The sequence below is a fragment of the Erpetoichthys calabaricus genome, chromosome 3 (assembly GCF_900747795.2).
Source record: "Erpetoichthys calabaricus chromosome 3, fErpCal1.3, whole genome shotgun sequence".
Classification (NCBI taxonomy): domain Eukaryota; kingdom Metazoa; phylum Chordata; class Cladistia; order Polypteriformes; family Polypteridae; genus Erpetoichthys; species Erpetoichthys calabaricus.
In genome coordinates this window covers 267961972-267974131 of record NC_041396.2, presented here as the reverse complement: position 1 = coordinate 267974131, position 12160 = coordinate 267961972, and the positions used below count along the sequence as shown (strand labels likewise).

The 12160-nt window shown below is 38.9% G+C and overlaps 1 protein-coding gene across 2 annotated transcripts in view; it reads left to right on the top strand.

Moving 5' to 3' along the window:
* Positions 1-12160, top strand: part of tfr2 (transferrin receptor 2) — a 76894-nt gene that overhangs the window by 16667 nt on the left and 48067 nt on the right. For both annotated transcript variants that reach the window (XM_028798231.2, XM_028798229.2), the window contains exon 2: positions 6153-6212. In XM_028798231.2, the coding sequence (XP_028654064.1) occupies positions 6183-6212 (30 nt within the window). In that variant the 5' untranslated portion in view covers positions 6153-6182. The remainder of the gene's footprint in view (positions 1-6152; positions 6213-12160) is intronic.

Sequence of the window (12160 nt, the reverse complement as noted above, 5' to 3'; positions counted from 1 at the left end):
AGCTGGGAATTGATGATACCCTTCATAAAGTTGGGAAGTGCAACCAAACCAGGTAAATGGTGAGTAATATAATATATTACAAAAATGGCTCAGTGATATTTATTATTACATAATAATTCATATCAACAAGCTAGTAGTATAATGTTTGTTAACGTGACAAGCATATTAAACGTCAAAAGTGTTGAATAAGATGCTCAGACTGTATTTTAGTTCCCATTTAAAAGGTCCAATGCTCCACATTTTCACTGAAGAACTTTTAAATTTTTTTTCATCAGTTTAGACTACCTGTTATTACTTCTCAGTGAACTGACCCACAAGTCAGAAATATCTCAACCAAACTTCACTCCATAATGCCTGCTGTGCTGAAAACCTTTAGCTGCGAAGACACCACATCCAGTTTTCATATGATGTGGGTGTTCATATTTAAAACATAATATCCATCCATCATCCAACCCGCTATATCCTGACTACAGGGTCAAAGGGGGTCTGCTGGAGCCAATCCCAGTCAACACAGGGTGCAAGGCAGGAAACAAATCCCAGACAGGGCGCCAGCCCACCGCAGGGCACACACACACACCCACCAAACACACACCATGGACAATTTAGAATCGCCAATGCACCTAACCTGCATGTCTTTGGACTGTGGGAGGAAACCGGAACACCTGGAGGAAACCCACGCTGACATGGGGAGAACATGCAAACTCCACACAGGGAGGACCCAGGAAGCAAACCTGGGTCTCCTAACTGCGAGGCAGCAGCGCTACCACTGCGCCACTGTGCCGCCCCAAAACATGATATATTTTGCCAAAAATCAGATCACTGTACTGCATTAATAGTGCAATAAGGGCACCTAAGAATGATGCTGTTTTTTACAACTGCAAACTCTTACATTCCATTAATGAACAAGTCGTAAGTGATGCCAAGATGAGACAGACAAACATTGCGTTTCCATGTCCTGGGTCATTTATTTTGAGGCAAACTAGCTTTGGCAGACATGATAGTACTGTGCATGGTGGCTGGCTTGCTGGTAGGGTAACTGGTTAAACCCTCAGTTTTTCATACTATTTACTATACTACACTATACTATTCTATACTATAACGTACTATTACAGTTTATTACCAGTCATGTCATTACATGTGCCAGGTATCAGCGGTTACCTGCTCAGATGCCTTACACTTTTCCCAGACCCTTGGAATGAAGGGAAGAGGCATTATAATTGTTGTGTGTTCAGTTGTGGAGCACAGGCAGATGCTCTTGAATGCAGGTGGTGGGGTCTCTTTATAATTGTAACTTGCATAGAAATGTGTCTATGCCAGTTTTAATAAATCTGATTATTTTTTGGCATACTCATTGTCTTGTTTTCTTGGTGTGTGCATGTTTTCACACTTGGATCCACTCAAATTTTTAGGCTCCTGTTATCTGTCCTAACATTTTACTTGCTGCATACATTACATATTTCTATTTTATTAATGGTATGGGTGGGCAAAAATTAGGCACTTCATAGGAGAGTTTACATTAAAAGACAGACACACAAACACAACACGCACACTTAAGTAGATTCTGTTAATTATGATTTTTTAGTGGCCACCTTTCCATGTTGGTTTTTGAGCAGGCAGGGGATGCAAACACTCACTGCAGCTTAGGTAACTGTGTTGAATGTTGGAGAATTTTTTAAATTTTATAGGGACTTTATTAAAGTTTGTTACATATTATGTAACAGTAAGTCACATTTAAAAATAACAGTGATAATATGATGTACTGTAATTACATGTGTTAGTAGGGTAGATAAAGTACATTTTAACAGCACTTTACAATACCATTTAGTTGGAAAAATGGACAGAAATATTAGACATCAGAGTCCATTTGAAGCAATAAAAATCCATTGATTGATGAGCGATTGGAGTTCAAATTTATTAAACATACCATAACATTTTTGAAAGAAGTGCCTAATAGAAAATCAATATTTCTCGTAAAGTTTCAAGTTAAAATTGTTGGCTGCAACAGCCCAGGATGGATAGCAGGTCATTGTGGAGCTTTGGCAATAAATTATAATGTCAGAGAATTTTTGAACTATTATGATCTGCAGGTAATACAGCCATGAAGTTGGTTTTAGTGCAATGGAAATCCTGAAAATACATTTATTCACTCCATATATACAGTGACGTGCAAAAATATTCAATTCCCTCAAAGTCATCATAATTTTCTGTATAACAAAAGATTTGTACACATATTTATCCATTCACTATTTTTAATGTGAACTCTTATGCTGTAATAATACCTTTCCAAAGTCAAAATTAACCATTTTCAGTAGATATTTAACTGAAGAAGAAAAATTCAAAAGTTAACGTTTGCATAAGTGTAAACACAAATGACAAATTAATCACGAAAGACACAAAGGTGACTGTCATTTGACCATAATTAGTTACAACTTGTGAGTCCTTTATATATCTCTGAATATAAAAAGTACCTTTGTAAAGGCCTTAGGTTTTGTTGGACAATCACTGGAGAAATAAAGACAAAGGAGCCATACTGGGAGCCAAGTTTGTTTTTGCAGACAGTCAGACATGACCTTGGCAGTTGGTATTTTTTATGTTGGATGCAAAGGCACCTAAAAAGACTGTGGATGGGATGAGCTACTAAGTATTATATTTTAGTGGGCAAGCAGGCTGGCTGCTTTACCTGTAGGATAGCGAAAGCTCTTGCTTTGGTGCATAGCGCTGTGAGCCTTCCATTGATTTTACCAGTGATGCTATTCAGCTTCCAGTTACGTTATAAGAAATAAAGGCAGAAATAAATAGAACCTCCCACTGTCATGGATTTAGAGGTAAGTCCTCATTTATGAGGGATTATATAGGGTTAAGACCTTGCCCCTCTTCATTATTAATGACAAGGAAAATAAACATGATCAAAAAATAATAGTTTTTAAATATATCTTTTTATTTATTTTCCAAACCACTTACTCAATTTAATAATTACAGCAGCTGTCATGTGCCTAGACACACTGAGCACATGGCAGCAACCAACTAAAGACAGGAAGGAAGACCACTGCAGGGCACATGGGCTCACACACCAACATGAACTCCTTCCAGTCCAATTTAGAGCCACCTATCTACCTAATCTTCTCACAGTGTTTTTGGGATATGTGAGAAAATCAAAGTACCCAGAGAAAACAAATATGAATGCAGTAAGAATGTTCCCATTTCATACAGGCATTGCTCATTCCAGGATCTGGATTGAGGTCTGTGAGGTGGCAACACACCACCTACTGTATTGTATTTATTAATAAAAAACAAAGAACTTGTATAGGTTGTGTAACTACAAGGGGATGCCACTAATCCACAAACCACAGACACAATATCACCCAACACAAGTCCGGGTTCAAATGAAAGATTTTTTAATTTATTACCAACACTTTTTAAACAACCCCCAGCCAAAATAGTCAAAACAAACAGATTCTTTTCCTCCTTCCGCTTTAAGTTGAGTGTTGCTCACTGCCTCTCAACTCTGACTCATCGAGGTGAGCTGGAGCAACTCCATTTATCTCAGACCTGGCGAGTACTTCTAGTGGTAGGACATGGTTTTTTTGGAAACACTTCCATGTCAGGCAGCAGGCCCACAAAGTTGCCATTTTAAACCCCTGCAGCACCCCTTTGGCAGCACCTGTGGAACACAACAGGGCTGTACTCTAGGACTGTAGTTCTCTACAAGCCCTGTGGGTATCCAAAGCCCAGGGATGCTGCCATCTAGCATTTTGGGGGAGAAAATATTCACGAGACAACATTTCCCCCAGTTCTTACATTACACTGACCGGGTAAGTGTCCCTGCACAACTCTAGTCAGGATGCCAGCCCATTTGTGCCATCCATTACACTTGTTTTATTTTAGTTAAACATTTGCATGGATTTAAAAGTTCACTACTGCAATCATAAATATGTTCATAAATCTGCATGCACAAGAAAAGCGAAGAGCAAATTTATTCTGATAAGAACTTTGCAAACAGAGAGAGGGAAACCACAATTGCCTTGCAGAATATTTTTCCTAAAATTGAACTGAATTGTGAGATGGACGCATGTTATTTAATGAGCAGCATCATTACGTGATGTTAATTGGCTCCTTCTGAACTGCTGTACAGATATGGTGTAGATTCTCCATTTACTTATCTCAATAAATTGTCAGGAGTCAATAGCACATTCTGCAGATTAACATCAGTCAACAATCTACTCACAAATAGACTTTCTCTGTATCTGTTCCTTAACATGGGATGACATGTCAAGTTGTGATAAGACTCTGTGTCAGAAACCTGCTAGAGGTGCAGTCAAATCACAAGACCCAAAGTCAAAAGCAGGAGACACCTCTTAGTCTAGGAGAAATTTGTTAACAACTAACAGTAAGTGTAGATTTAGTTCAGAAAGAGGAGCGAGCATGGCAGGTGGAATTAACTGTTACAAAAAGAAATGTCCCACTCAAGCAAAATTCTCTACTGACTAGAAGTTTCACTACAATAAGTAAAAGAAGACATGACAGGCAGCAAGCAATATGTTCCAAAAACTCAGTTCATGGTTTTCTGTATAACAGACTTTGATCTTCATCTGAAAAATGAAAATGACATCAGTGACTTTATAGCAAAAAGAGTAGACATTCTCAGCTCTACTATGGCAGTGTATGTGTTTTTCCATACCTGAGTCCTTGTCAGGAGCAAACTGTCTTGAGCACATCCACACCCCTTTACAGAAGTAAAATTAACCTTCTGCTTGATAAGGTTTCTATTTACTTGTGGTGCCTATAAATACATTAAGGCCAATATGGTCTAAATTTTTAAAACTTCAGTTACAATATGAAAATAAAATTAATTTAGTTGTAATTGGTTGCTAGTGAGGAATGTACACTCTACATATCTTCTAAATTATAAATTAAAAGCACAAAATTGCCTGTTCTTTAAGTATTCACCCCTTTTGGCCAACTATTTGTTAGACGTACCTGTAAAAAATTACAGCAATAAATGTTCAGGGGGAAATCTCTTAACAGATATGTGCTTCTAGAAATGGAAAGATTAGCCCACCTTTTTGTTAAAAAATGCTACAGTTGAAAGAGTTTGTTGGTGAACAACGGGTTTCAACTCCTGACATTCTGTAGGTTCTTGATCTATAAGTTGTCAGGATCATTACAGACCAATTACCTCTTTTGTTTGTACACTGCTTCAGTGCAGAAAGATTCATTTTTCTCTTGCAGATTGCATTAAATTTTCTTCTGTTTTTCCTTGTACTCTTCTGCATTTCCTTTGACTTCAGATCTCTCCAAGTCTTTCAGGCCTTGTTGCACAGAAACATCCTTACAATTTGATGGTGTCACCATCATGTTTTAAAGTAACAGATAAATTGATTATTTTGCAATAATAATAATACAGATTTTTTTTCCTTCGTAACATAGGCTTGATAAACTAATGATTTACATCAAACAAAAATCTTTGCATTTATTTCTGGGAGAATTTCTGTATTCAGAAGAGATAAGTGAGGATATCTGAATTATGTGAAAAATTATGTTCACAATTGAGTCAATTCTGCACAACAGCAATTAAAACCTGGGCCCTTGCCATAACAATGTGAGATTAAAACTTGGATTATGATAGAAATTGATTATTTTTTGTGTGAAGTTGTGCCAGTATCAAATACAGTTAATAGAAAGGGTCAAAATAGTTTTTAACTGTTCTGTTTTGTTACACTTTTACACTTTTTGTACTTCATTTTCACTCTTTCTAGCTATCTGATGTTAATCTGATATTATTTATCTCCTAAAAGGCTACTTAACATTTCATTTTACCTGATTTGCTGTTCACTTTGTCTATGTCTCTGTTGAGTTAAACAGTAGGAAGGAAATTAAATCTTATTGTAATGAAAAAATATAATTAAAATGGAAGTACACTTAAACTAACATGTTAAAAGTAAACAACAGGAATGGTGAATATGGCTGGATATTTTAAATGGTAAACTTTGCATCATACAGACAGCCAGGCCAGCATATAACAGAGTTACATGAACATCACAATATTTAGACTTCTCTGATTGCTAATATTCATATACTATTTATGAGATTAAAAGGATACTGCATAACCACCACATTACTTAAAGTATATGTTTCTATTTTGTTCTTTTAAGAATCAGGTGTGTGCAGATCTAACGGAAGCCATGGAGACATTCAGATCCATGCTTTCTGGGGTAAGGATCACATTCATTGTATTTCCTATATACAAGACTTCCTGAAATACAGCCATCATTAGAGTAATATGTTGCTTGTCTATTTTTTACTCTTTATATATAAATTAATTTTATAAATTGTCTTAAAAACAACTTTATTCCCCTTTATAAGGACCTACTGATAATCGTATATTTCATCATTGTCCGCAAACACAACTTTTGTAGTCTTGCTTTTTTTTCTTGATCTTTGTCTTTTTCCCACTTCTATGGGGGTTCAGTGTGCCTGATCAACCTTCTCCATACTGCTCTGTCTTACACCTCATCACCAGTCAAGCCTTTTCTTTCAAATCCCTTTTACTTTATCCATCCACCTTTGCTTTGGCTTTCAATTTCTCTTTTCCTGTACTTCCATTCCCATTGCTCTGTTTCCCACATATTCATTGTCTCTCCTCATCATATGTCCACACTACTTCAACCTACTTTCTTATTCTTTTTTAGATTTCTCTCCCACTTTTGTTGTACCTCTTAAAGTCTCATTTCTTATTCTGTCTTTCTTTGTAACTTCACACATCCACCTCAACATTTTCATTTCTGTCACATCTAACGTCTTCTCCTGTACTTTCTTTACTGCCCATGCCTCAGCTCCATAGTTTTGCTAACAAAACATATTTTTAGATACACTAGATTCATCAAAACCAGTGACCTTTACCTTGGTCCTTAATGCCAATCACAATTGTATCATGGCAGAGTAACTGGTGAAAACTTCTTCGATTTTCGGCTGCTCCTGTTAGGGGTCGCCACAGCGGATCATCTTCTTCCATATCTTTCTGTCCTCTGCATCTTGCTCTGTTACACCCATCACCTGCATGTCCTCTCTCTCCACATCCATAAACCTCCTCTTAGGCCTTCCTCTTTTCCTCTTAATCTGGCAGTTATATCCTTAACATCCTTTTCCCAATATACTCAGCATCTCTCCTCTGCACATGTCCAAACCAAAGCAATCACGCCTCTCTGACTTTGTCTCCCAACCGTCCAACTTGAGATGACCCTCTAATGTACTCGTTTCTAATCTTGTCCATCCTCGTCACACCAAGTGCAAATCTTAGCATCTTTAACTCTTCTACCTCCAGCTTTGTCTCCTGCTTTCTGGTCAGTGCCACCATCTCCAACCCATATAACATAGCTGGTCTCACTACCGTCCTGTAGACCTTCCCTTTCACTCTTGCTGATACCCGTCTGTCACAAATCACTCCTGACACTCTTCTCCACCCATTCCACCCTGCCTGCACTCTCTTTTTCACCTCTCTTCCATAGTCCCCATTACTCTGTACTGTTGATTCCAAGTATTTAAACTCATCCACCTTCTCCAACTCTACTCCTTGCATCCTCGCCATTCCACTGACCTCTCTCTCATGTACACACATGTATTCTGTCTTGTTCCTACTGACCTTCATTCCTCTCCTCTCTAGAACATTTCTCTACCTCTCTAGGGTCTCCTCAACCTGTTCCTTACTATCGCTACAGATCACAATGTCATCAGCATACATCATAGTCCACGGGGACTCATCTGTCAACCTGTCCATCACCACTGCAAATAAGAAAGGGGCAATTCCTGATGTAATCCCACCTCCACCTTGAATGTTTCCGTCACTCCTACCGCAGACCTCACCAAGGTCACACTTCCCTCGTACATATCCTGTACAACTCTTACGTACTTCTCTGCCACTCCCTACTTCCTCATACAATACTGCAACTCCTCTCGAGGCACCCTGTCATATGCTTTCACCAGGTCCACAAAGACGCAATGCAACTCCTTCTGGCCTTCTCTATACTTCTCTATCAACACCCTCAGAGCAAACATTGCATCTGTGTTGCTCTTTCTTGGCATGAAACCACAGTACTGCTCACTAATCATCACCTCACTTCTTAACCTAGCTTCCACTAGTTTTTCCCATAACTTCATGCTGTGGTTCATCAATTTTATCTCCCTGTAGTTACTACAGTCCTGCACATCCCCCTTATTCTTAAATATCAGCACCAGTACACTTCTTCTCCACTCCTCAGGCATCCTCTCACTTTCCAAGATTCTATTAAACAAACTAGTTAAAAACTCCACTGCCATCTATCCTAAACACCTCCATGTTTCCACAGGTATGTCATCTGGACCAACAGCTTTTCTTCATCCTCTTCATAGCTGTCCTTACTTCCTCCATGCTAATCCGTTGCACCGCCTGATTCACTATCTCCACATCATCCAACCTCTTCTCTCTCTCGTTCTCTTCATTCACCAGCCTTTCAAAGTACTCTTTCCATCTGCTCAACACACTCTCCTCGCTCGTGTGTACGTTTCCATCTTTATCTTTTATCACCCTAACCTGCTGCACATCTTTCCCAGCTCGCTCCCTCTGTCTAGTCAATCGGTACAGGTCCTTTTCTCCCTCCTTAGTGTCCAACTTCTCATACAACTCATGATACGCCTTTTCTTTAGCCTTCGCCACCTCTCTCTTCACCTTGCGCCTTATCTCCTTGTACTCTTGTCTACTTTCTGCATCTCTCTGACAATTCCACTTCTTCTTTGCCATCCTCTTCCTCTGTATACTCTCCTGTACGTCCCCATTTAACCACCAGGTTTCCTTTTCCTCCTTCCTCTGTCCAGATGTCACACCAAGCACCCATCTTGCTGTCACCCTTACTACTTCTGCTGTAGTTTCCCAACTCTGTGGTAATTCTTCACTACCACCCAGTGCCTGTCTCACTTCCTCCCTAAACTCAACCTTGCAGTCTTCCTTTTTCAACTTCCACCATTTGATCCTTGGCTCTGCCCTCACTCTATTCTTCTTAATATCCAACGTCATCCTACAGACCATCATCCTATGCTGCTTAACTACTCTTTCTCCTACCACCACTTTGACTCTTCTGCATAGGATGTAATCTATCTGTGTGCATCTTCCTCCACTCGTACGTAACCCTATGTTCCTCCCTCTTCTTAAAATACATATTCACCACAGCCATGTTCATCCTTTTGTCAAAATCCACTATCCTCTGACCTTCTTCTTTCCTCTCCTTGACACCATACCTACCGATCACCTCCTTATCTCCTCTGTTCCCTTCGCCAACATGTCCATTGAAATCCACTCCAATGACTACTTTCTGTCCCTTGGGTACACTGTTCATCACTTCATCCAACTCACTCCAAAAATCTTCCTTCTCATCCATCGCACACCCAACTTGTGGGGCATATGCACTAACAACATTCATCATCACACCTCCAATTTCCAGCTTCATAATCATTACTATATCTGACACTCTTTTCACCTCCAAAACACTCTTGACATACTGTTCCTTCAGAATAACTCCTACTCCATTTCTCCTCTTATCCACACCATGACAGAATAATTTGAATCCACCTCTGATCCACCTGGCCTTACTCCCCTTCCATTTAGTCTCTTGCACGCACAATATATCAACCTTCCTTCTCTCCATCATATCTGATAACTCTCTCCCCTTACCAGTCATACTGCCAACATTCAAAGTTCCTACCCTTAGTTCCACTCTCTTTACTTTCCTCCTCTCCTCCTGCCACCGGACACATCTCCCCCCTCTTCTTCTCCTTCTTTTTCTTCGGCCAACAGTAGCCCAATTTCCACCAGTACCTGTTGGCTAACAGTACTGGTGGCGGTCATTGTTAACCCGGGCTTGACCGATCCGATATGGAAATTTGTATTGTTGTCCTGATATTGATTTGGCAAAATTTTACACCGGATGCCCTTCTTGACGTAACCCTCCCCATTTATCCAGGCTGGGGACTGGCACAAGGAAACACACTGGTTTGTGCATCCCCTGTGGCTGGGTTGAGTAATTGGTGAAAACAATTAAAAAATATACTGCACAGTTCAAATTAACACCAAAAAGTGTGGTTATAATTATAAATCTTTATTGTCCTCAAGTGGATCAGGTTCCCAGATATTAAGGACACTAAAAATTAGTGATGTAAATGTACCTGATTTACCAATATAAATTCTGACCCCTTTTCACACCAACCAGTTTTTTCAGTTTTCATCTCAAGGTTTGTTTTTTTTTTTTAACAAACAAATGGATTTGAATTTTAAACTTTTTGTTGCCATCCTCATGTTTGGAACATTGGAACTTTTGTAACCACAATTTCTTTAGCACAACGAAGCTTTTTATGTGTTACATAAACAATTTTTGTGATAATGGCCCACTATTGATTGACATTAACAGTTTTACCTCTATTTGATATCCTAACCCAGATCAAATTGCTAGTTGAACCCATAAAATATTTAAAATACTATTTTACAGTAAATACATAAACAATCAAGGTAGGCATAATTATAAGGATTCAAAAATAAGTACAAATAAAGAGAACCAAGAACAAGCCCTAGCTTCACCACTTGGCCTTATCTGACAAAGCCGCTTGTCCACTTGCCCCCATCAACAGTACCCTCCCTGCTTTTAGTCACCTTCGATTTTGTGCCTGCCCTGCAATGTGTGCCTGCAGTATACCCAACCTTGAGAAGAAAGTCAAAAAAAGCTCCATTCACGATGACTTTGAGGGTTAAATTATTTTACAAAACCCTGGAGCAATTTCAGCAGAGCACCATCTGGAAATCGGGGTTGCACTACACCATTGAGTCTTGGTTCACTGGTTTAGTGTGTGTTAAAAGTGACTGGCATGAAGAGTATCCATTACAGATATTTGCATTCAAGAATCTCTGTTCTTGTACTTTCTGGGGTGCTAACTACTGTCTTGTGTGAATACAATTGGTGAGCTGTCATGTCTCATTTAATGACTTTCAGTTAAGCATATTCAAAGTCTTACCAGCAATGACTTCTTTAAGGGATCTCTTTCCAACAGTAAGGGATCTTTCTATATGTTATTTCTGTTGTTAACTTCTGTTAGGACCTTTCTCTGTCTACTGCCCATACCCTCATTTTACTGGTGTAACAGCAATGCCCCATGAGATGCCCATCTCAACAGTATCAATCACAGTCTTGGTCTCATAGAAATAATAAACTGTTTCCAATCATCACATTTTTAAAAATGTAATCACGCAAATACGGTTTATTGCAATTCAGTGGCTAATAGCTTATTAAAAATATGAGACAGCAGAGAGAATGTCTGGTACTAGAAATTAAGAGTGGCAAGTAAAATATCAATATGCTATAGGGTAAATATTTATGACCCCACTCTCACTGCATTTTATGAGTTTTTGATATGGCATATCATTTTTGTGCTTCTGTAGGTTTCTTCTATGAATTTCAGCTTCTTTTCCTAGTCCAAATACATTCTGTCTCATTGATTAGTAAAACTAAATTTATTAAATGTTTTTTAAGCATCTCATTCAGGATGTGTTCCTGCCTTTCATTTATTGTTACCTGGAGAGGCTATGGATATAGAAAACTGTTAGATGTTTATATGGAAACACCTGTGCAAAGTATTCTGAAAAAAAAAACATAATTAATACTTAACCAATTGCATCTCAGGGCTATGCAGCAACTATTTATATTAAACATTTAAATAAAGGACTACATGAGTCATCTTGAAAAAGACTACCTGGACCACTGCAGTTTGCCTATTGGTCAAAAACTGGAGTGAAGGATACAATTATGTATCTGCCTCAAGGCTTATTCTCACCTGGACAAAGCTGCCAACACTGTGAGGATTATATTTTTTTATTTCTCCAGTACTTCCAGTACCATCCAGCCATTCCTTTTAAGGGGTAAACTCAGAGATGTGCTGATGGATGAGCCTATGGTGTCCTGGATAATGGGCAGGCCACAGTTAGTGAGTGAGGCTCAAGGACTATCTCTCTGATATGGATGTGCGCAACACTAGAGCACCACAAGGAACAGTACTGTTGCCTTTACTGTTCACCCTGTACACCACAGGCTATACATATAACACCTGATCATGTCACTTCCAGAAATTCTCAGATGATTCTGCCCAG